General features: G+C 45.6%; 1 protein-coding gene across 1 annotated transcript; it reads left to right on the top strand.

Annotated features, from left to right (window-relative positions):
* The first annotated feature begins 9,209 nt into the window (after positions 1 to 9,209).
* MYOC (myocilin) lies at positions 9,210 to 23,359 on the top strand. Its single transcript, NM_174118.2, has 3 exons — positions 9,210 to 9,866; positions 19,775 to 19,900; positions 21,978 to 23,359. Exons 1-3 carry the CDS (start codon positions 9,305 to 9,307, stop codon positions 22,760 to 22,762), a joined length of 1,473 nt encoding a protein of 490 aa, NP_776543.2. The 5' UTR covers positions 9,210 to 9,304; the 3' UTR covers positions 22,763 to 23,359.
* Positions 23,360 to 26,102: the final 2,743 nt, after the last annotated feature.

The raw sequence follows: 26,102 nt of genomic DNA, 5'->3' as shown, positions 1-26,102 counted from the left end.
GCTCTCTGAGACTCTCATCCCCCCTCCACTGAGTACCGACCATTTATTTCATTAGTAACAGACCCAAGAACCACCTTGACTCTACCCCAAAGATCACAAGTGGATTGTGCACCATTAGTAGTTTATAAACTTTTAGCATATATAACTGAATCTCTGTTATACACCTAAAACTAAGACGACATTGTAAATCAACTGTACTTCAATAAAATAAAAAATAAATAAAAGTAAAACAAGAAAGAAGCATGTTTTTCTCTTTGATGTGAGCCAGGAGAATTCAGCATTTTCCTACTATTCCTTATTAAATGTAAATAATAAGTAGAGTCCCCCGAAACTCATAAAAGTCTATTTTACCCATGCTCTTTCTATTGGCTATTGGGTACCCAATTTTTTTCCCCTCTTTGTGGGTGAGAAGGAAAGTCAAAGTCATCAGGAAGTTGTCTCTGTCTTCCCCTTAACTCCTAAATTTGAAATATCTGTCCCATGTCTAATACAGTGCTGGGCACACAGAAGGCCCTAGAATATTTATTAGATGAATGTCCCACCATTTTTCCTTCTCAAATAGGAGGGAGATGGGCCCCAGCTGGTGTTTGTCAAGTTGAGTAAAATTGAAGCTCTGTTCTCATCCAGACATTCTAAGAACAAAGCTAGAGGCAGAAGCCAAGCTCTGCTGAAGTATAGATAAGATAACCACTCCTGAGGTCAAGAAAAACTTCCCTGTCTGCACATGTGCAGGGAGGCTCCTTGGGGGTCAAAACCTCCATACTAAGTGGGGACATACCCCACGTCTCTCCAAGATTGCTTCCATGGTAATAAATATCGCCTAAACACAGTGAGAAAGGTATTACCGAACAAGAACTGTTAGCTATCTCTTGCTAACACATCTCCACTAAGGAAATCTTTTTTGCTAGTAGGCTTTTCTATTCTAAATAGTCCCCTCATTCCCCTCTACAAAACATAATTAAATGGATTAAATTTGAGTTTCTGTCTCGAGGTCAGAACTTCAATAGGCTACTGGACAACCTCTGACTGATATGGTTGGCTTGAGAGAAACAGATCAAGCAGTCAAATCTCTCAAGAACATGGTCTGGGAAGCAGAGGCTGAATCAGAGAGCAGAGCCGAAGGGCCCTATGCTAGGAGGTGGGCTCAGGCCTGGGCTGACAATGGGGGCCTGGATGAAAGCTGAGGTCAGCAGGAAGATGCTGACGCAGAGAGAAGCTGAGCTGCCATGAATGAGATCTTGCAGGTCCTGAGAAGCAGGGAGAACAGCACACCTGATCACGTTTCAAAAGATCAGTGTCAGTTTCAGTTTAGGGCAACACACTCTATTCTGCTTCCCTACCCACTACTTCCATTGCACATATCCTTTCTTTTTCTTGGATTCTTCTTTTTTATTTTATTTTTTAATTGAAGGATAATTCCTTTACAGAATTTGGTTGTACACACATCCTTTTCTTTCTTTCAATGCACCCCCCCCAACCGCCACCCTGATGAAACTTGAACGGGAATCTGCACCTTGAAACTGAAATAGGAGAATTTCTGTGCTCAACCAAAGGATGAGTTACATCTGCAGCTTTCACACAGTCTCAGGAGGAAACTTGGATTGCCCTCAGGGTTAGTCCAGGACTCCCCAGGAACATCACAGGCCACAGAACAACTGCTCATGTTTCTGCTTTGGCCCACATGGTGTAGGACACATAATCTCACTCTACAGAGCGAGCCCAGAGCAGCCATCCCCATATACGTTTGGGCAAATCTAGTCTTCAAGTTAGGCAATGGCACCCCACTCCAGTACTCTTGCCTGGAAAATCCCATAGATGGAGGAGCCTGGAAGGCTGCAGTCCATGGGGTCGCTGAGGGTCAGACACGACTAAGCGACTTCACTTTCACTTTTCACTTTCATGTATTGGAGAAAGAAATGGCAACCCACTCCAGTGTTCTTGCCTGGAGAATCCCAGGGACGGGGGAGCCTGGTGGGCTGCCGTCTATGGGGTCGCACAGAGTCGGACACGACTGAAGCGACTTAGCAGCAGCAGCAGCAGTCTTCAAGTTGCCAGTCGATAAAATGGGTGGAGGGGAACTATCTGAAGCATATTTGTTAAGTTCATTCTTGAGGGCTTCCCTGCAACACCATTAAATTTAAAAAATTGGATGGAGTAGGAAGGCTGATATCCATGTCCTAGTCTCATCTGCCAGCTCTATGATCTTGAATGAATCAGCTAATGCACAGTTTAACTCTGATCTACAGTTTCTTCATTTGTAAAAGAGGAATTATGGCTTTTGCCCAACTTACTTCAGGGTTATTGTAAGAAGTTAGATAAGATGAGGATGTGAAAGTGTCCCATGAACTCTTCGGCCCTTATTCAGATATATGTCTTTGGCTGAATGATAAAGAATTGAACAAGGAGTGTCCGCTCCAGGGAAGTGCTTGGGCTGTGTCTGCTCTTGTTTTTTAGTGTCTGATGCTCGTCCTGACAGAAGCTGACCTTCAGGAAGCATGAGGGCCCATAAGGTAAGCCCATCAGGGAGAAGCTAAGAAACCAAACACGACTGCCTTATGGCACTTGTCCATGTGAAAATTCCAGGAGAGCAAATAAAAATGGAAAATAAACTTTTCCCTTGTTTTTAATTTCAGGAAAAAATGATGAGAACCAAAGGTTGGTGAATAAGGAAAACAGCTCAGGAAAAGACATTTCCAAATTGATAATTAAGTACCTGTTCCTTAGGAAGGGACTTCCATGGAAACTTAAAGGAAAATGAGAAAAACATAAAAAACATGATCTGATCAGATCCCAAAGTGGATCCTTATTTAAAAAACAAAACAAAAACAGACAGTGTCACAGTGGGGAGGCATGCTCAGGAATGTAAGGCAAGAGAAGGACATAAACATGAAAGCAACAGCAACATTCTCCAAATGCAGGAAGCAAATAGGGAGCGGGAGATTTTAATAGCAGAACGTGGTTAAATATGTTCATGATATCTCCTTGTATCAGGAGACACAAACAATTGACTGGGTTTTAAGGAAAAGATGAAAAAGCATAGGGTAAAACATAGACTGTTCAAAAGTACCTACAACGCTGGATGTATTCAAATCAACGAGAGTCTGCTGGCCAGGGACCCTAAATCCTTTTAGAAGTCCAGTTTTCTTAAGGAATCTCAAGAAACTCTTGAAAGAGAACTAATTTTATTAATTTTAAATATAAATATGTGATACATAATCAATTTAGACAAGGCTAACAGTTTTGTAAAGTCAGGCATACATGAATGGTGTATCCCAGCTTCTGACTGGTGAGAAATCACTGTCCTCCCAAGCCTAGTTCTCCCACCCTGATCTACCGTGGCCTTTGTAACACAAGCCGGATGCTTTTTTCAAACTGGGCTATTGTTTGGTCTTTTGAAAGGGTCTCATTTTTTTCTTTCTGTACTTGCTTTCTTATATCCGTATTCCACCCCCACTTCAATACCCAATACCCTGTAGAAATCCTACCCATTAATTGCTGGAAGAAAATCAGCATAACAGGCCATATGATAAGGCTTTATGGGATGTTCATGGCACTAGTGGTTTAGAATCTGTAGGCTGAAAATTGCCAACAGTGTTATTGCAATCACTTAACTGTGATTTGACAGTATTAGATGCTAGCATGACATTTGGAGCTCTCAGAACTGCCAATAGGGCTGTCCCCACACACATTCAGCCCTCATAAAAGCCTTCTTCTGCAGGGAGGGACAAGCTCCTGGGCTATACTTTGTGGCTGCAGATACTGGGTCCTGCCTTTGAAAGTCTCTCTCTCTCCCGATAGGAAGAGCATCCCCAGTGCGCAGGACCAGCCCACATGGACAGCACTAGACTCCCCTGGACAAGCACTGGATGAAAGAGAATGTGCAAGGTTCACTGGCTTAAGACCTCCCCTTCTTTTGTACTTTGGGCCAAAGGATGGTGGGAGGCAGTGCCAAAGAAAATAGACATGCTTAATCTGAACGTGATTCTGCCTGCCTTGTCATTAGACACAATGTACACGTGAAGAACTCAAGGCTGACCTGTAACCAAGCCACAACCAGAGTGCCTGAGCCATTGTTTACATGTCATCTCATTAAGTCCCATTACAAATGCATCTCCCCTGTGAAGCCCCTCCGTTCACGAGGGACATGAGCGGCCCCTAGGCTTCTCCAGTACTTAGGTTACTCCGCTAGCCAAACAGTGTTACAGCCTAAGAGATCCTTGAGGGTGAGGGCTGTTTCTTATACAGTTCTGTGTGCGACACAGCCTTTAATACATAATAGGTGCTTAATAATGAGTCATTTGAATGATGAACCCCCGGGGAAACAGATGAAAAGTGTTGGGTGGAGAAAGGTGCCTTGAGCTGGCCAGTCAAGACTGCTTCTCATCAGTCCCTTCCCTGGCCTCCTCATGCTAGTAAGTTACAGTTTTAGTTCACTGTGTTTTGTAATAAGCCTCCTTAACTGTAGTGAAATAAAGGCATACAAAAAATAATCCCAATTAAGGCTATGTGTGTCCGTTTAGGGGAGAGGAGTGTGCCCCCAGCAAACACTTCTTCTCCAGCTGGGAGAGCCCTGCACTCAGACTCCAGGGTTGTGCCCAGAGGGTCCTGAGCAGCCCAGAAGATGGCACCACCTGTGGGTTTGCTCTGAGGGCTCTCTTGCTTTCTCTTTCTGCTTGAATGATGTACCCATCCACAAATCCATTGAAATTTTATTGAGTACTTGATGCTACTCTTATGGCAGAAAGTGAAGAAGAACTGAAGAGCCTCTTGATGAGTGTGAAAGAGGAGAGTGAAAAAGGTGGCTTAAAACTCAACATTCAAAAAACAAAGATCTTGGCATCTGGTCCCATCGCTTCACAGTGAACAGATGGGGAAAGAGTGGAAGCAGTGACAGATTTTATTTTCTTGGGCTCCAAAATCACTGCGGATGATGACTGCAGCCATGAAATTAAAAGATTCTTGCTCCTTGGAAGAAAAACTATGACAAACCTAGACAATGTATTAAAATCAGAGACATCACTTTGCCAACAAAGGTCCATCTAGTCAAAGCTATGGTTTTTCCAGTAGTCATGTACGGATATAAAAGTTGGACTGTAAAGAAAGCTGAGCTCCAAAGAATTGATGCTTTCACACTTTGGTGCTAGAAAAGACTCTTGAGAGTCCCTTGGACTGCAAGATCAAACCAGTCAATCCTAAAGGGAATCAGTCCTGAATATTCACTGAAAGGACTGATGCCAAAGATGAAGCTCCAATACTTTACCTGATTTGAAATGCTGACTCACTGGAAAAGACCCTGATGCTGGGAAAGATTGAGGGCAAGAGGAGAAGGGGACAACAGAGGACTAGATAGTTAGATAGCATCACAAACTCCATGGACATGAATCTGGGCAAACTCTGTGAGATAGTGAAGGACAGGGAAGCCTGGCGTGCTTCAGTCCATGGAGTCACAAAGAGTCTGACAGAACTTACCAATTGAACAACAACAATTTGCCAGACCCTGGGGACAAAATGGTAAGCCAAGTAGTCCCAGCCCTACCCTCACGAAGGTTCCAGTTTTTCCTGGAAGAACTGCAGAAGAAAACCAGTAGGCAGTCAGCTTAAACCCAGGTTGTGCTTAGTCACTCAGTCCTGTCCACTCTTTGCGACCCCACAGGCTATAGCCCACCAGGCTTCTCTGTCCATGGGATTCTCCAGGCAAGAATACTGAAGTGGGTTGCTATGCCGTCCTCCAGCGGATCTTCCCAACCCAGGGACAGAACCCAGGTCTCCCGCATTGCAGGCAGATTCTTTACCATCTGAACCACCAAGGAAGCCCAGACTCCAGGCTACAAGGACAGAAATAAACACAACCTTGAATCCAATTGCATTAATGGATACGCCTTAAGAATGCTGCTCCCTAGCTCCCGCTGCTGGCCTCATCTTGCATGAGAGGCCCCAGGCCAGCACCTTCCGTGCCTGCTCCAGCCACAAGCTTAGCTCTGTGGTTGGCTGCCGGACACACGCCTTCCTGGCTACAAGCATCTGAGCTGGAGACACCCTGGCTGCAGGTCCTAGGAGCTGGGGCACACAGTTTAACGGCGAATCTGGAGTGGACTAGGTTTCCTCAGAGAGAAAGGGGTTTGCACGTCCAGAGTTCCCGGAGGTGGGGACTCAGGGAGTCAGGGTCCTGGCCGCAGTGGGTAGTGAAAGGCAGAACGGTGAAAAGGGCAGAAGGAGGCAGCCAACCAGATGTTTGCTGCTGTTCAGGGGGCTGGAAAGTTTCCTGTGTCTTCTAGTGAGTCCTTTTCTCTGCTATTAGGAAAAGATTTCATGAAAGGATGTAGTTTTCTAAAATCAGCTGTGAAAACTCAAGGGTATGCATGAGGCCTTCACTGAAGGCCTTTGTTTAATGGGATTATAGGAAGCTAATTCCTCTATGGCTCAACCGGTAAAGAATCCGCCTGCAATGCAGGAGAAATAGGAGACATGGGTTTAATCCCTGGGTTGGGAAGATCTCCTGGAGGAGGAAATGGCAACCCACTCCAGTATTCTGGAAAACTCCATAAATAGAGGTGTCTGGCAGGCTACAGTCCCTGGGGTTGCAGTATCAAACATGACTGAAGTGACTTAGCACACATAGCAAGGTAGCTTATTTTCTTCCTAGAGCAGTGATTCCTGGAAGAAGTGTTTGGAGTCTTTCATGTATTCTGGGCAATTAGTGTGCTCTTGGGTGGACTTGGCTTATGTGAGAAGATGGAAAACCTTGGAATCTGGAGACTTCCGTTTTCTTTCTGGTTCTGCCACTCATTGGCTGTGTGACCTTGAGCAAGTTCCTCTCCTTCTCTGGGCCTTAATTTCTCATCTGGAAGTACCCTTGTGACTCTAGTGTTCCCTGAAGGCTTTGAGAGGGAGATGCTGGGAGCAAGCAGCGAGCAGAGCTCCAGTGGAGGTGGTGGTAGCAGGTCAGGGGAGGCAGGATGTGGGGTCCTGGTCAGTCCTTATCACATCAGGCTCCAGGGGAAGACAGAACAGTGAACCACAGTGATATAAAAAAAGGTCAACAACCCAACAGTCACATTTCTTTCCCTAAGCACAGTGACTTTTGCTAGGAACCATGAAGAACATTGAGAATGATTGCTTTCGCCTGGCATTCAAAAACTGGGTTGGTTCAAGTGAAAATGCCAGGGATTGTTAAACTCTTCACCCCTGACTGGCACCCACACAGCATAACAGTGACTGGCCTGAAGCTTAGGGGAGATAAAGCGAAAGAGAGATGAAGTGTGGGTAAAAAAATACAAAAATTTACTAAAGGGCAGTGGGAACCGACTGGTAAAGCCCTGAGAAATACAGATTGTGTGTTTCTGGATTATCCAAGGCAGAGCTGTATTGCAAAAAGGAAATCAATATAAGGGATGTTCAGAAGACCTGATTTCTAGTCCTACATTTGAAGTACAGGGAAGGCTGGTGTGCTGCGGTCCATGGGGTCACAAAGAGTTGGATATGACTTAGCGACTGAACATCAACAACAGTCCTGTGTTCTTCATTTACAAGCAGTGATACTGAGCAGACTGAAGGCAGTAAAATTATTTACATTTCTCTTTATCCATAACTCTTTTTCTTCCATGAAGCTGGCAGCCCAAGAATGATCTTAGTCCTTCCAACAGAAAGAAAGCATACATAAGAGTAAAGCCAAACAGATTTGAATCGATTCTTGCTGACTATAAGGTATTAAAAAAATCATTTTGGTAATGTTTATTATCTGATTCAGGAACTGAGAATAGTAGCCTTTAGTCAGCAGTAAACAGACACCTACTTGTAAGAATCTCAAGTTCAAGGCTAACTTTAGAACCAATCAAATAAGAATAGACTCTTTAGAGCAAAATGTATTTTTTCAGACTTGAGGTGAGTCTGCCCTAGGGCACATCTGAAATATTTATTTCACTAATACTGGAGATGTTATCAGTATCAAACAACATCAATTGCTTCAATACAAACATTATTTTAAAAGTTACTGATAAGGCTGTTACACATGTTCTGATTTGTATACTTGATGGATTTTGTTGTATTGGGGGGGATTTTTCTCTTTAGGTTTATTAATATAAAGCAAGGATTATTAACCGAGGGTCCAGAAAGCCTGTGACATTAAATGGAAAAAAAATTACATCTTTATTTTTTTACCACTTTTAAACTAAAATTGGACTTGAACATTTCCTTCCATAAATCCAAAATTGTATCAGCAGTATCTGTGACTTTGTCACCACCAATAGAGATCATAGACATTTTATATTTCAAATTACAGTTGTTGCAGATAGCATACAATAGCATTTACACTCAAAACTACTTTGAAATTAGACACCGCCCCCCAGATCTTGTTTTAAATATGTTAATGAAAGGACATGAATATTTCAATTTTTAAAATCTTTCAGTAGTATTTCAATATCATATGTTTTCTTTACAATCCTATATACATTTAAAAACATCTTCCTGGGAAGGGGCCCACAGATGTCATCAGCGAGACTGATGGCATTTGCACACGCACGAGTGCACACTAGGAGAACTCATAGTAAGAGAACTAGTCTAGAGGTGATCATTGACTTTGGTGCCTGAGATGCAAGACTGAAGTCAGAAAGTCCTTCCGGAGACACACCTGCTCTTATTTTATAGTGAGGGACAGGGGAAGAATTCTGCTTCCAACTGCTTCTAGAGGATGGCTACTCCCCGAAACCTGGTGGCATTCTGCCCTTGTACCCTGTCCAGCTGCTTTCATCTCTGTCACTGCGACAGGGACAGAGGGGCTTGTCTTAGCTATGGATGTATCCTCATTTTCTAGGACAGGGCCTGATACACAGCGGGTTCTCGAGAAAGTTTGCAGAGTACATGGAAATATGAACTAGAAGTAAATCCTTGTTGAAACAGACACACAAGTAGTGATGCTGGACGAGGTGGGCACGTGTGAGGGTGTGTGAGAAAACAGGCCAGGGATACAGGGACTGTGTTGGGGGTGTGGGCTCCGGAAAGTGGGGCATTCTTTTTTAAAAGAAATTCAAAACAGACTTCTGGAAGGTCATTTTTTAAGAATCTTGCTGGCAGTGTGAAAACACCCACCCCCCGCCTGTGCATGGCCCCACCCAGCCTCACGTGGCCACCTCATTCTCCCCCCACGCAGGGCTGGCTCCCGGCATATATGAGTCTCTGTGGAGCTGGGGCAGAAACCAGCAAGGCCACCCATCCAGACACCTCTCGGCGAGGGGAGAGTGTCTGAGGAGCCTCACCCAGGCTCTGCACTGAGGGCCTCCGAACACATCGCTGCCACCACAGTCCCAAGATGCCAGCGGTCCAGCTGCTACTGCTGGCCTGTCTGCTAGGGGGTGTGGGGGCCAGGACAGCCCAGTTCCAGAAGGCCAACGACCGGAGTGGCCGATGCCAGTACACCTTCAGCGTGGCCAGCCCCAGTGAGTCCAGCTGCCCTGAGCAGGGCCAGGCCATGTTGGCCATCCAGGAGCTGCAGAGAGACAGCAGCGAACAACGCGCGACCCTGGAGTCCACCAAGGCCCGCCTCAGCTCCCTGGAGGCCCTCCTCCACCGCCTGACCTCAGGCCAGCCCGCTGGGCCCTTGGAGACCCACCAGGGGCTGCAGAGGGAGCTGGAAGCCCTGAGAAGAGAGCGAGAACAGCTGGAAACCCAAACCCAGGAGCTGGAGTCAGCCTACAGCAACCTCGTCCGTGACAAGTCGGCTCTGGAGGAGGAGAAGAGGCGGCTGCAGGCGGAGAACGAGGATCTGGCCAGGAGGCTGGAAAGCAGCAGCCAGGAGGTAGCAAGCCTGAGGAGGGGCCAGTGTCCGCAGGCCCACAGCAGCTCTCAGGACGTGCCATCAGGCTCCAGGGAAGGTAAAGACGTGGGGTGAAGGTGACAGGATTCATGGTGATCTGTTGTAGGTGGCCCAGGCCTATCCTTCCCACCCTGTCCTTTCTCCCGGAGACCACACACACAGCATGAGGCAGACAAATGAAGGAGGGCAAAGCAACCACTTGCACATATTCCTAGTACATTAACTCCTGAAAATTCTGTCGAGGTTACTGGTTCTGAGTTCTTGTACTCACCCATGACAGTTTTCACCATTCACAGCAAAATGAGAAATAGAAGGACCAGATGAGATGCCTATATATACAATCAATAGGAAGTTGCCAACTCTCCTTTTAGAAAACTATCCTTTTGTGAATCTTTGTTCAGAGGTTGTTGATTCTTGCCTTTTGTTGTTAACATGTCCTCTATTTATGAAATGATTATAGGTGATAGGGGTTTTTTTTATGTCCTTCCTTAGCCAAATAAAGAGGCAGCAACCCTTTTGTGTGTTCCCTCACTATGTTGTTTTGGAGGTTTTCCTGCTCTCTGGGTAATCTGATAGGGATTGACTTAAATCTGTAGATTGCTTTGGGTGGTATTGCGATTTTAACAGGATTGATGCTGGAAGTTTTCCTGCTCTTGATTCAGTCTGAGAGCCTCTGCCTTTAAGTCACTTTGAGGTGGCTTTTGCTGCCTCAGATGCTGTTCTGTTCATCCTGCCCGTGCCAGAAGGTGAGTCCCTGAGTGTCTGGGCTGGGGGTGGGGGCACTCTTCGAGCAGCTGGGAAGACAGTATCGTTGTTACTTTTTGTGAAATTGTGCTCCCAAATATTTGCTGTTTAATAAGTTTTCCAGTCATGAGGAAATAAACAAGCAAATCCAGTTATGGGACAACTACCCCAGAGTCTTCAAAGATGTTGATATCAAGAAAGAAAAAAAGGGAGGTGGGGGACCTTGTTTTCAATTAAAGGGGACCATAGAGATGTAGTGACCAAGTGCAGTGCGTGACCCTGGAGTGGCTCCTGCATCCAGGGGCACAAAGCTGCAGAGAAAAGGTTTGGGATCCTTGAAGAAATTTGAATATAGACTGCTTGTTAGATTACGTTATTGGGTTAATGTTCAGTTTCTTGGATGAGAGATGGTAGTGTGGTTATGAAGAATAGCCCTGTTCTAAGGAGATACATACTCAAGTACTGAAGGGTGAGGTGTCAGAAAGTCTACAGTTTACTTTAAAATAGTCTGACAAAGATTATGAATATATAAAGAGAGAAAGAAAAAGAATACAAATTAACAAAGTCTGAACAGTTGGTAAATCTAAGTGAACAGCACATGGGGATTTATTGTATTAATGCTATTCTTTCAACTTTTCTAAAGGTTTGAAAATCTTCAAAATAAGATGATGGGAAACTTTTCTAAAGAGAGGCAGGTGTGAGATCAGAAAACCCAAGAGCTGATGCCTGGGTATGACCTCAGGCAAGTCATCTAGTCTCTGCATCTTGATTTCTCACCTATAACATGGCAATGAAAATTCCTACAATGAATAAAGATTTCTGTGGGGTTCAAGTGAAATGACTCTAAGATATAAAGTATTTTTAAAAATTTTATATTGCTAGAGTTGGAAGATATTCAGTTTAAAATTTTCTTTTTAAAAATGTATATTTATTTGGCTGCTTTGGGTCTTGTTTGCAGTGCACAGGATCTTTAGTTGTGGCATATGGGATCTAGTTCCCTGACCAGGGATCAAACCCAGACACCCTGCACTGGGAGCATGGAGTCTTAGCCAGTGGACCATCAAGGAAGTCCCCTAAATTTTACAGTGAAGGAAAGTAAGATGCCAAGGGACCCCAGGTGGAAGAGCTGATCAGTGACAGAGCTAAGATTTGTTGAACTTAAGTCTTTGAGCACTAATGAAAGAATCATTATTAATACAAGTGTTAATGAGGCATTATGTATTTCAGACTGTTTACTGAATGAAAAGCAGTGTGCGTTTATGAAAATGAGGCAACTTTTTTTTATTGTCTTGTGGTCATTTAACAAATCTTTGGAAATTTATTCTATGTGTTTTCTGATTTTATATTTCTTTTTGTCCTTTCCAGCTGCTCTACTTTTGAAATAAAGACAACAGCCTATTAGAGTGAAGTCCAGACTTGGAAGCTCTTTTCTAGCAGTGGGATTTTCCTGAGCAGGATATTACATTAGTACAAGAATGTACAGCTGGAAAGGGGGCCTCGAGAGCATCTGGCATCTCTGGCTCATTTGGGCAGACCTGGAAACTGAGGCCCACAGAGGTTACTCAGTGCTCCCCAGTTGCCAGTCCACTGCTGGCAGAGCTGGGACTAGAATTCAGCTCTACCTAGAGGTTCAGTGGCTCCTAGGACCCTGGTGGGACCTCTAGTTTGTAGAACCTAAACATGAAAGACAAAAGGGTTACATTGAAGTGACGAGGAAAGGCATGCTTGGAACAAAAGATGTGCTTCTGAGAGTAAAGGGCTTGGGTGCTGGGCCTCAGGTGTGGGTGTACATATGCAGGGGAGGCAATACCTGGGGAATGGAGGCTGGGCGGTGAGAGCTTACTGAGTGAGCAGAGGAAAGGACTAAGAAGGGGGACATTTTCTTACTCCACCTGTAATTCAAATTGTCACCACCACTTTATTGGGTAATTGTTGCTGCTGCTAAGTCACTTCAGTCGTGTCTGACTCTGTGCAACCCCATAGATGGCAGCCCACCAGGCTTCCCCGTCCCTGGGATTCTCCAGGCAAGAACACTGGAGTGGGTTGCCATTTCCTTCTCCAATGCAGGAAAGTGAAAAGTGAAAGTGAAGTCGCTCAGTCATGTCTGACTCTTAGCGACCCCACGGACTGCAGCCCGCCAGGCTCCTCCGTCCATGGGACTTTCCAGGCAAGAGTACTGGAGTGGGGTGCCATTGCCATAGGGAAAAAAGTCTCTATAGAATTACGAAAGACGCTTGCTTTTGCGCGTGTGTGTGTGTGTGAGTTGAAATAAAATACACATATAAAGTGTTGTATTAATAGTTTTGTAGTGAGATGTCTGGAGGGACTTCCCAAGTGGTCCAGTAGTTGAGACTCTCTGCTTCCTACTTCAGGGGGCACGGGTTTGATCCCTGGTTGGGAAATTAGATCCCACCTGCCTCACAGCCCAGCCCAAAAGTTAAAAAAGAAATGTCTGGAAATCTTTTAAATAACCCCTAAATAGAAAACACAGATTACCAGAGAAAAATTAGAGTTGCTTGTAGAGTCACAAGAGAAGCCCCACTTCCCTTTATTTCTCCTCTGCTTTGGACTGGTCGTCTCAGAGAACAGAATCCAGCATGTGGGCTTGTGGCAGCATTTGTATGACCACATCCCAGGGAGGAGAATCAGGGATGGGGGGAATGTGACAGGGAAGGAAAGAGAACCAACAAGGGGTGGCGGTGAGGGGCATTCTCCAGTGGGTCCCCATGGTGGGCAGCAAAGACTTGACCCCACAAGACTTCTGAGGAGTGGAATGCAGCAGAGGAAGGGAGCACTCCTCCCTGGATCCTGTGCTCTGTTGGCCAAGGATCATCCCATGGGATGTATCTCATTTCCCTGATCCACAGATGGGGGCACCAAGCTGGTTCTTGCAGAGCCCGCCAGGCTCCTCTGTCCATGGAATTCTCCAGGCAAGAACACTGGAGTGGGGTGCCATGCCCTCCTCCAGGGGATCTTCCTGACCCAGGGATCGAACCCGGATCTCCTGCACTGCAGGATGCAGAGAATGACCTGCAACTGGAGGTAAAGTGGAAAGCACGCACTGAGGTGTCTGGCACACAGTGACCAGCCAGGGGATGGACTCTAACTACGAAGGGCTTCTTTTGCCTGAGTTCCACCGTGGTTTAAAAATGTCACTTACAGATCAAAACGTCAACACGTATGTATCGTTTCTGTAACACGCATTGATTCCAGAGACAATAGGTGTTGGAGCAGCACTCAGGATAGTAGTCTGCTAGCAAATCTTCAGTTTCCTGGAGTATTCATGACAGCCTGTAACTTTGTCAGCACCCTTCTTTTTTTTCATCTTCTTCATGTATATAATACTGACCTAACTTTTTAGGCAGATAGAAAATAGCTACATTAATCATTATAATGTCATTTGCATATAGATATATATATGTTATGGAGAAGGCAATGGCACCCCAGGAGCCTACGGTGGGCCGCAGTCCATGGGGTCGCACAGAGTCGGACATGACTGAAGCGACTTAGCAGCAGCAGCAGCATATATGTTATGCAACCTTATGTACCTTATATATATATTGCCTCTGTGTATGTGTGTGCATGTGTGTGTGTGTGCATGGTATGCAAACAAGTTAATCAGCTCAGGTTAAGCTCTCTAGCATGTGTCCATCAAGCAGCGGTGAAAGAGTCAGGACAGAGCATGAAGAAAATATTTCCAAAATTTTGTAACCGATATGAACTTTTCAACCATAGAAAGACTGGATTTTCAAAGAAACAACTCCCTAAAACTTTTTGGCTGTCTGATACAATATAGTTCTTAATCTTTTCAAAACCTCTTTTTGTTTCCCCCCACACATATTCAGAATGAAATTTGAGTGATTCTAAAACATTCCAGAGAAACTTTAGCTTTCTGTTACATTTTTTATTGAAGACCATTTCATTTTCAGTTTGAGCTAAAACTTCTGAGGGTCCAAGAGTTTGAGGAACTTGTCCAAAGTCACACAGCTGGTACATGGCTGGACTGAATTAGGAAAGTATGACTTCTGGCCTTGCCAGGCCCCTTCACACAAGAGCTCCCCTGCCTTTTGGGCTCTGTATCCTCTCCCACAGGCTTCAGTTCTCATGCCCGCTCTGCTCTGGGAATAGGACCATTGCCAGGTACTGCTGGCTGACACAGCCACGCAGCAGCCAGCAGGCTTGCAAGCCAGCCATCCCACCTGCCAAATGAGAACTGGCCTTGCAGTCATTCTGGAAGCGATTCCCTGACATTATGTTTTATTGTGATTCTTGTTTATTCCAAAGAAAGCCATGAGGCGTGGTTCCTGCAAAAAGTGATTAAAGGGGATGGATGCAGGGGAAGGCAGGGAGAAAGGCCCCTGGTCAGAGCCCTGAGGGCCTTGGTGGGACCAGGAAAGGAACTGGGAACCAGTTAGGCACGGGTAGGGGGAGAAGAGTTGATGGCAAGATAGCTCTTTGGGTGCACCGTCTGGGAGCTGTGCGTGTGTGAGTCACCCACTGGAATCTGAGTCAGCTCCAGGAGTGGGTCACCGCCCCAAAGAGCTAAGCAGCATCTTCCAGGCTCTTGTAGAGCTTCTGGTAGCAGTCTGGGTTCATACTGGAGTCAGAAACCACATAGCAGACTAAGTCAGGAATGCTTCACATGAAGAATAACTGATGGAGGAGGACCAACTATGAGATAAAGTAAACTCTGCATGGCACCCTAGGTCTGAGTGAGGGGAACCAGAGGGAGCACAGACTTGGAATGGTCCCGGCTTCATGGAGGAAGGCGGTTTCAACCCATGAGACAGCAGAGAGGCTGGCCGGTTAGCCTGAGCTGGAGCTGGTATGGCCACCTCTTGAGTCTGAACCAGGCTGCAGGCATCTGCAGAACCAGCGTGGGGGCTTGCAGAGGTCCATAGAGTAGGGGGGGGTCCCTGTGCAGGGACTCGGGGTGCCATGTAGCGAGGGCTGTGGAAGGGTTATGGCCAATCTGAGGTGGCAAGGTCACAGAGGAACCAGGTCCTGGACTCGTGCCTAGGCAGGGCTCCACCAGGTGTCCTCACACTGGTGCCCACCAGCCCAGCCCCTGCAGGAGACCCACCTGCTTCCCCTGCAGTGTCCCTGCAGCACCCTCTACTGAGAAAGTTCAGCATTGTGCTCACTTTAGAAGAGAAATACCTTGTGTTTTAGAGAGCATCCATGAAAGGGTGTGTCATCTATGCATTCAGCACTGACAGGCAATACATTTGTAACTGACACTCAACCCCACCATAGGGTGGAAAGGTTCACAGCTGCCATGACCATGATAGATATGGGTTCAAGTCCCAGTCCCACCACTTACCAGCTGTGTGATCTTGGGCAAGTAACTTAACCTCTCTGAGCCTGTTTCCTCTTCTGCAAAGTGAGGATCATAAGGTTCCCTTTTAGGACTGCTATGCAGAATAGAAGAGCCTAGCATGGTACCTGGCTCATAGGAAGCACTGAGTAAGTGGCCATAGTTAATTAGGTGCAGACTGCAGTTCTAAAGCCTTACTCTATTTCTCTAAAACTTGTGAAGGCAACAGATCACATAAATAATGTATATAAAACTGCTTTGAAATGTGGAAGGAGCCATAAATACCTCTTAATCATCTCTTTTCACAAATAAACTGTTTTTCAGTATTTCAGTGCCAGTACTTTAGCTGGCTTCAAGGAAGTTACCTGGGGAAATGCCTGTAACTTTGGGTTCCTCCCCCTTCACATTTCTTTATTCCCTGTGGCTAAAGATGAGGTTTTTCTTTTTTATTTCTCTCTCTCTCTTTTTTGGCTGAACTACACAGCTTGCAGAATCTTAGTTCCTCAACCAGGGATTGAACCTGAGTCCCCCTGCATTGAAAGCACAGAGTCTTAACCACTGGACCACCAGGAAAGCCCCCCATTTTTCTTAACTTTCTTCTCACCGAATGGCAGGTATATGCCTCTACTTTTCTCACTATACATCTTTTTTTTCAGTAAAATTTCTCACTGAATTATATGACCATCCTAGTTACATTCAGAGAGTGAAATAATTTGTATCAGATGCACAGAGGAAGAAGCTGGGTGCAGGGGAGGGCGGGTCACAGTGACCCTCGATGGATGGCAACTTTGAATCATGGAGCGGACAAGCAGGGAGCTAGAGAGAAGCAAGGGAACTCTCTAGCTTTGCACAGATGCCACTGTGATGATATTTCTTGCTCACCTGAAACCTCATCTCCACAGCTCTGCAGACAGGAAGGCAATTCAGGGAACCGAATTAATGTCCCAAGACTCCCCAGGAACCATTTGGATTGAATGTTTCTGAATCCCAAAATGAACCCATGTTACTTCTCGGCCAAGAGGACTTGCCAGACTGAATTCCTCTGGGAATTCTGAAGGGAACCAGGGAACCAACTGTACCCCTTTTCTCTATATCTAGCCTTGCACGTCTGGAGAAGGAAATAGCAACCCACTCCAGTATTTTTACCTGGAGAATCCCAGGGACAGCGGAGCCTAGTGGGCTGCCGTCTATGGGGGTCTCACAGAGTCGGACACACCTGAAGCGACTTAGCAGCAGCAGCAGCAGCCTTGCACCTCACAGGTGCTCCAGAGGGGCTGGCTGACGGGATGGATCAACAGCTTGCCAAGGCTGCAGACAATGAAGACCTTCCACACCCCTAAGGGTACTCCCAGTTAACCCTGGAGTTTGGGTGCATAACCAGGATGACCTCAGTTGATTACACATTTTGATTTAGAGCTTTTAACCCCTCAGGCAGCCCAGTCTAGGAACATCCCCGGGTGTGAGGATGGTGCCCCCCAACCCCCACCCCCAGGGCAGTCACACTCTCCAGGAGGCCAGCTGAACAGCTGCACTAAAGGCAGGGTGGAGACTGTGTTGGGATCAGGGATTGGGGATCAGGATGGGTCAGGGCTCGCTGTGCTGCTGGGCCACACAAAAATACCACCACCAGCACCCTGGCCCAGCCCAAGCCTCAGGGCTTCTTTCCCTGCCTCCTTCCAGGGAGAAACATTTCTAATATTGTAGTTCACTGAAGCTAAACTCCATGGACTATAGCCCACCAAACTCCTCTGTCCATGGGATTCTCCAGGCAAGAACACTGGAGTAGGTTTTCATTTCCTTTTCCAGGGGATCTTTCCAACCCAGGTATCGAACTTGGGTCGCCTGCATTGAGGGCAGATTCTTTACCATCAGAGCCACCAGGGAAGCGCTTCACTGAAGCTAAATACCAGCAACCGTGAGAGGGAGCCTGGATTTCAGACATGAGAAAATGTGAAAGAATGTGTGGCTTAAGATTACTGAAATGTGGGCACATCCAGGAGGGTTGATTTCCATTACCTGAGAGGTCAATTTAAAAGGGTTAAGCTAACAAGTGATGAAAGACAGAGAATGTCTTCCTGACTTTCTGGGCTGTAGCCTCAGGCATTGCACTGACCACCCTCCTCTACCGTCCTGCACACCTGGGAACGCTGGGCTGGGAGCCAGGTCAGACTGCCTGAGATGGTCGGCAAGAGAAAAGGCCGATGATTGGAGCATATCTTTTTTATTCCAATACTTTGACATCTTGGCCTTGCCGCTACAGAAGGGACTGCCCCTCACAGGGTAGTATTCCTAAAGATAGTAAATGACTCAACTGGAAGCACATTTTTCATATTCAAACCAACCAATCCAGAGCCCACAACCTACTCTCTCTTCCTTTGAACTCACACTCGGGGCCACTATTCCTCCACCCTGATCAATGGGGGCCAGGTACCAGACACCTGTGGACAGCTCCCACACTTCAAAACCTTTCAGAAATTATCCAAAGTAACCAATCCTAAACCTGCTTATCCTGCCTCACTCATTCCTTCTCCTGGAAATCACAGTAAGTGCTCGCCCATGTTCCCCCTCCCTCCTGACCAATCCTGGTGCTACCCTGGGAGGTCACCCTTTGGTGACCTGTGGTACTCCCTTTGGAGTGGTGTATCCCCATCTCTAGAGATCAGTGAGTATAACAACTATCTTTTCAATGGCAATGTCTCTTGATCTGTTGGCCTCACCATTGCTATTGTTTAGTCTGAGTCATGGACTGTAACTGACCCCATGGACTGTAATCTGCCAGGCTCCTCTGTCCATGGGATTTCCCAGGCAAGAATACTGCAGTGAGTTGCCATTTCCTTCTCCAGGGAATCTTCCCAACCCAAGGATTGAACTCACTGCTCTGGTATTGCAGGTGGATTCTTTACCACTGAGCCACCCGGGAAGCCTGTTGGCCTCACCATACCTGAATGACAATCCATCTTACATTTTAAAACAGCTGCTCCTGTTATATTCAAGGGCTGCTATATGCCATAATGCTAATCAAAGTAATAATAGCAGTAACTTAATATCTAACCAATGTCATCCACACCTCTCCCCTTCTCCATGGTTCAAACCCTCCACCAAATTCCTATAGGAATCCTTCCTTGTCCACAACTAGCTTTGGAAAGGGATCTGACAGAATATTGCAGCTGAGTATGTAAAGCTTAACATGTTACTTCTTACAGACACATTGGTATTGTGACAAGGGAAAAAAAAAAAGTCTTGCAGGGAATTTGTTCATTGTTGAATTTCAGGCATCCCAGTTGATGCTAAGGATCTTCCCAATATCCCAGCATCAGACCTCACCTACTCATAAATCAGACCTTCTAGTGGGAACCATTTTAACTGTGTACAAGCTTACTTTATTTTGAATACTATACTCTGTGCTAGGCATGTTTCTATCCAATTTATTATTTGTGAGCTTTCTATTATGGGCTTCCTAGGAGGTACAGGGAATGAGGGTTCAATCCTGAGTCAGGAAGATTCCCTGGAGAAGGAAATGGCAACCCACTGCAGTATTCCTCTCTGGAAAATCCCATGGACAGAAGAACCTGGTGGGCTACAGTCCATGGGGTCACAAGAAGTCGGACATGACTTAGTGACTGAGTACACATGCACAAGTTTTTTATTATGGAATTTTTCAAACATTCACAAAAGTAGAGAGAATAACACAAACCCTAACATACCCATCACTTGGCTGTGACAGTTGTCAGCACAGCCCAGTCTTGTTTCATTGTCCTTCCCCTTCCACAACCCCACTTATTATCTTAGAACAAATCTCAAACATGGTCATATCTTTGAAACCCTATTTAAATCCCATCCTCAATATAGTCTAGCCTTAGACCTTCTTCCTCATGGTATAATCTTGCCTCTTTCTTTTAATATAGTTGCTAAATGGAATTTGGAGAACATGGACTTCCAGGAACTGAAGTCAGAGTTAACAGAGGTTCCTGCTTCCCAAATCTTGAAGGAGAGCCCATCTGGTCATCCCAGGAATGAAGAAGGAGGCACTGGTATGGAGTGAAGTTTCTCCTCTTCTGTACCCACATGGTCTAGTTCTGTGCTCAGAGTTGGTCAGTTCACTATGCGGGAGGCAGGTGGACAAGTAACCTCCCTGGGAGCAGAGGCAGGAAAGGAGAAAAAGAACAGAATCCCTTTTCTGCTCCCTTTCCAGGGTACACTGGCAGGGAGTCGGTCTTTCCTGGCAAAGCTCTGTATTTTGTCACTTACACTTACCATGGAGACTGCACTGCCCCAGGGGAAGATGAGAGATGTATCAATTTTTCCCACTTGGTTGTCATATAGAATGGATTGCATCTGAAAAATGACATTTTTCAAGTAGATCCTTAATATCTTAATCTTGGGGCCAGACAGACACCATGTACCATCCCAGCATATTATTAACTAAAGGTATCTTTCTTTAATTTTGGGTACTAAGGAAAAGTAGCATTGCCCCTCTCCAAGGTGTTCCCTGAAAGCCTGACTTTAAGATGATGAAGACCGTGTCTTTTAGAAACAGGGACTATCCGTAATATTGACAGTTATTGCTAGCACAGAGAGGCATGTAGGAGGATGGGGAGTTTTAAAATATTCAAAATAAGATTCTTTGAGATATGGACAACACAGAGCTTCCACTTTCTCTAAGGAGATTGAGATATCCATTATAATACAGAGATGTGATTCAAATAGTTCTCAACCATCTCTTCATTTTAAAAATCATATTCAGATTTTATTGTATTAAAATAAAGGCTGAAGTATGTGGTCCATTGGGAAAGGGCTTGAAAAACTTTGTTTTATTGAGATTATTGTAATGACTTGATTTTAATCTTACTGTTTAAAATAATGAAATAAACCAGACATAAAAATCATAAACAGTAATATAATGAACACCATGAGAACTTGCCCAGGTTTAGAAAAATATACAAATATAGTGTGAAAAGCTCTGTGCAGCCTTTATCTTTACAACCAATACCAAGTTGAAGTATTTATTCAAAACAATCCATGTATAAGTGGACTCATATAATTCAAACCTGTGTTGTTCAAAGGTCAGATGTACTTGGATTCATATTACATGGTGATCAAATAATATTTCCTGGGCATTTACTCCATACCAAGCACTTAACATGTATAATTACATGTAAAACTTACAACCCTATTACCCAAAACTACTCTTATCTCCCTTTACAAATGAGAATACTGAATCTTAGAGAGTAAAGTAACTTACTGAAAGTCACACAAGTGGCAGGTGGCAAAGTCCAGGGTTTTTTTTTTTTTGGTTGCTTTGTTTTTTGGCGTTTTATTTACTAGGGTTGGGGCTTCCCTAGTAGCTCAGATGGTAAAGAATCTGCCTGTAGTGCAGGAGACCTGGGTTTGATCCCTGGGTCAGGAAGATCCCCTGGAGGAGGGAATGGCAACCCACTCCAGTATTCTTGCCTGAAGAATTCCATGGACAGAGGACCCTGGTAGGCTACAGCCCATGGGGTTGCAGAGAGTCAGACAAGACTGAGCGACTAACACTTTCACTAAGACTTTACTAGTGTTAGCTTTTAATGTCATTCACTAGCCAGGATAAAGTTTGAGGAGAACTTTTGAGGACAGTTTGGAGTATTGTGGAAAATGATTTTTCATAATCTGAAACCACCCATTTGTGCTTCTCTGGACTGGCAAATAGAGGCCTGGGGTAGGGGGGTCGTGTGCCTTAGTTTCCTCAACAACTGAATTTTTATAATATCTGAAAATTGAGGGGGCTTCCCTAGTGGCTCAGACAGTAAAGAATCTGCCTGCAATGCAGGAGATGTGGGTTCGATTCCTGGAGATCCCCAGGAAGATCCCCTGGAGAAGGAAATGGCAACCCACTCCAGTAGGCTTGCCTCGAGAATCCCTTGGACAGAGGAGCCTGGCGGGCTACAGTCCATGGGGCCACAGAGTTGGACACGACTGAACCACTGACACACACACACAGAGGGGAAAAAAAGCTTAGGTTTAAACCTGGACCGTTTGCCTCTGGGGTTCTCACTTCTGCGAGCTCTGCCATGCTCCACATCCTGGAACGATGGTGAACACAGTTTTTGTTTTGTTTTCGTTCACCAGGATGCGGAGAACTCGTTTGGGTAGGAGAACCCATCACTCTGAGAACAGCTGAAACAATCACCGGCAAGTACGGAGTGTGGATGAGAGACCCCCAGGCCACCTTCCCCTATACCGGGGAGACCACCTGGAGAATCGACACCGTGGGCACAGACATCCGCCAGGTGTTTGAGTACGACCACATCAGGCAGTTCACGCAGGGCTACCCGTCCAAGGTGCACGTGCTGCCCAGGCCGCTGGAGAGCACGGGCGCCGTGGTCTACCGGGGCAGCCTCTACTTCCAGGCGGCCGAGTCCAGGACAGTGCTCCGGTACGACCTGCGCACCGAGACGCTGAAGGCGGAGAAGGAGATCCCCGGAGCCGGCTACCACGGGCAGTTCCCCTATTCCTGGGGCGGCTACACCGACATCGACCTGGCCGTGGACGAGATAGGCCTCTGGGTCATCTACAGCACCGAGGCGGCCAAAGGCGCCATCGTCCTCTCCAAGCTGAACCCCGAGACACTGGAGCTCGAACAGACTTGGGAGACCAACATCCGTAAGCAGTCCGTCGCCAACGCCTTCATCATCTGTGGCACCTTGTACACGGTCAGCAGCTACTCCTCGCCCGACGCCACTGTCAACTTCGCCTATGACACAGGCACCGGGAGCAGCAAGGCCCTGACCGTCCCGTTCAAGAACCGCTACAAGTACAGCAGCATGATCGACTACAACCCCCTGGAGAGGAAGCTCTTTGCCTGGGACAACTTCAACATGGTCTCCTATGACATCAAGCTCTCCCGGCTGTGAAAAGCTGCCAAGCTGTCAGAAAAGGCAGAAGGAGATAATGTTCAGGGTTCTTGAAGGGAGAGCCGGTCAGCCAAGCCCCCACAGCTTTCCTCTGCTCTCCAAGCTTGCATTAACCCAGAAGAATGTGCATGGTCACCGGGTCCGACTGGGCAGGAAGAGCCGTCTGGGGATTGAGACGATTCCATGTTATAATAGATATTCTTTTCCTCTGTCTGCTCTTAAATGGATATTTAGCCAAAATAGTGTAAGTTTTCTGGTGATTTGAGGCAAAAGCTATAATGTGTAGGGGGTTTCTTCATGAAAAGCACAAGACTTTTGATAAATGGGCCTCACTAGCTAAAGAATGTATGTTTGGAGAGGAGGGTGGGAAAAACAGGTTGCCCCACAGGGAACCCAGAGCCAGCACCTGCCCTTGCATGTTGCCTGGTTACCATGAGCTACAATAACAAGCAGCGCTTCTAAAGGAAAAGGGATGGTTCTTGTGGCAGCATGAGCATGCATAAGATGTGTCTACTATAGTTGGCTTCTAATGCTTCAGGTGGATCCAGTTGTGTATGACAGAATCTTTGCCCCATGAAATAAAATAATCTTACACAATGTTCTTGAACTTTGTGTGATAGTTTGTAGAAGAGAAGAGTACAGATTCTAACCATCAGATAACTCCTTTGGGTTGGGAGCAGTGATTGCAGGATGCTAAAGTTATGTTTTGTGTGTGTGTGTGTGTGTGTGTGTGTGTGTAACTTAAAGGTTTGTGCCTGGTTTTGAGGTCTTGCCCATGATGACCCCAGGCAAACTGCGGAGTTCATTCCTTCCCACCCCCATCTCCTTTTGCTTTTGGTCCTTCTCAAACAATCTTTCCAGCTTTTCTCCAACTTACCCTCTTTCACCCTAGCTGTATTTTGGTTTTTATTTGCTGTCATGGGTATAACTTTCAAAAGCCAAGACCTCAGGTGAGCAGACCTAAGGAATTCAGTGACTTCTTTACCTAAATTTAATTCTCTCTTTAAAGGTCTGTCTCCACAGACATCACAATATGAGGTACTGGGGGCTAAGACTTTAACATATGAATAGGTGGGAAAGACCATTGAACCCATATCAACTGTGTATTACCACTCTACTCCACTGGTAGCAAACTCTTGAAGACTAGAAAATCCAGAAGTCAGTGCATGAACTCATTCACTTCTAAGCACCTTTAGCTGGCAAGTGTTGAATAAAAAGTGGAAGGTGAGGAGACACCTTTGGTGGTGAGTAAGTGGTCACAGCACACGCACAGGTGAGGCAAACCCTGCTAGCACAGCCCTGTCCACGTTTCTTTCCTTCCACGAGCTACTGCTTTCAGCTTTGGGATGGAAGACGAGAGTGAAGAAAGGAGAAACAGAAAGGAGAAGGAAACTCTTAGCTTAGCTTCCAGGGCATTAGATACTCCTCCACTGTGGACTGTTCCTTCTGGGGTTGTGTTTGTTTTGCTAGTTCCTCTTTTTAGTCTGTATTAGTCAGGGTTCTCCAAAGACATAGAACCAATAGGAGATATATAGGTATAAGTATAAATGTAACACCAGGTCTTCCCTGGTGGCTCAGAGGTTAAAGCATCTGCCTGCAATGCGGGAGACCTGGGTTTGATCCCTGGGTTGGGAAGATCCCCTGGACAAGGAAATGGCAACCCACTCCAGTTATGCCTGGAGAATCCCATGGACAGAGGAGCCTGGTGAGCTACAGTCCATGGGATCGCAAAGAGTTGGACACGACTAAGCGACTTCACTCACTCACTCACTCATAAATGTAAAAAACAGAGATTTATTATGAGGAATTGGCTCATGCAATTGTAGAGAAGTCCCACGGTCTGCCACTTGCAAGCTGGAGACCCAGGAAAGCTGGTGGTATAATTCAGTCCGAGTTCAAAAACCTGGAAATTAGGGGAACTAATGGGATAAGTCCCAGAGCAGTTGCAGAAGACCAATGGGAGGCCAGCAGGGAGCAAAATGGGTGAATTTCTCCTTCCTCCACCTTTTTGTCCTTTTCAGGCCCTAAATGGATTGTACGATGCTCACCCTCCCTGGGAAAGGAGATTTACTTTAGTGAATCCACTAATTCAAATGCTAATCTCATCCAGAAACACCCACTCACAAACATACTCAGAAAGGTTTAATTTGGCCACCCCCTGGTCCAGTCAAGTTACATGAAATTGACCATCATGAAGTCCCAACCTCCCCAGGGCTTACTTTAGGGTTTATCTACTCATTCCTCTGGTGATCTTACCCAGCACCATGGTTTTAAATGCCACCTCTATGATGATAATCCTTTAAATTTATATCCTCAGCCCAGACTGCTCCTGAAATCAAGATTCATGTATTAATAATTTAATAACTAATTATTAATCTTTAATTAACACATGAATCTGGATTTCAGGAGCAGTCTGGGCTGAGGATATGAATTTGAAGAATCTACCTGCAATGCAGGAGACCCAGGCTCAATTCCTGGGTTGGGAAGATCCCCAGGGGAAGGAAGTAGAAACTCACTCCAGTATTCTTGCCTGGAAAATTCCATGGACAGAGGAGCCTAGTGGGCTACAGTGCATGGAATCACAAAAAGCAGGATATGACTGAGAGATTAGCACACACTCAAACCACCATATTTAAAATTGCAACTCACCTGGTGCTTCCCCTGCCACTTCTATTATGACTCTTATTATTTTTAAATTTTTAATTTTTTAATTGGAGAATAATTGCTTTACAATGTTGTGTTGGTTTCTGCCATACAACAATGCGAATCAGCCAGAGGTATACATATATCCAGGAACCTCTCTCCCTCCCCACCCCATCCCACCCCTCCAGGTTGCACAGGGTGCTGGGTCTCACTTCCTGTGTTATACAGCAGCTTCCCACTAGCTAGCTATTTTACACGTGGTAGTGTTTATGTTTCAATGCTACTCTCTAAATTCACCCCACCCTCTTCTTCCTCCACTGTGTCCACAAGTCTGTTTTCTATGTCTGCATGTCTATTCCTACCCTGCAAATAGGTTCATCAGCACTATTTTTTAGATTCATATATATGCTTTAATATGTGATGTTTGCTTTTCTCTTGTTGACTTACTTCACTCTATATAACAGGCTCTGGTTCATCCACCTCACTAGAACAGACTCAATTTTTTTCCTTTTTATGGCTGAGGGACATTCCATTGAGTATATGTACCACAACTTCTCTACCCATTCATCCATCAGTGAACATCGAAGTTGCTTCCAGGTTCTGGTGATTATAAATAGTGCTGCAATCAACACTGGGATACATGCATTTTTTGAATTATGACTGTCTCAGAGTATATGCCCAGTAGTAATTGCCCTTA

The sequence above is a fragment of the Bos taurus genome, chromosome 16, assembly GCF_002263795.3.
Source record: "Bos taurus isolate L1 Dominette 01449 registration number 42190680 breed Hereford chromosome 16, ARS-UCD2.0, whole genome shotgun sequence".
Lineage (NCBI taxonomy): Eukaryota > Metazoa > Chordata > Mammalia > Artiodactyla > Bovidae > Bos > Bos taurus.
This window is presented reverse-complemented; position numbering and strand designations above follow the sequence as displayed.

Coding starts and splice junctions, on each gene's coding strand:
- MYOC (NM_174118.2), top strand. CDS start 9,305: ATGCCAGCGGTCCAGCTGCTACTGCTGGCCTGTCTGCTAGGGGGTGTG. Junction 9,867..19,774: donor GCCATCAGGCTCCAGGGAAG/GTAAAGACGTGG, acceptor CTTTTAATATAG/TTGCTAAATGGAATTTGGAG. Junction 19,901..21,977: donor GAATGAAGAAGGAGGCACTG/GTATGGAGTGAA, acceptor TTCGTTCACCAG/GATGCGGAGAACTCGTTTGG.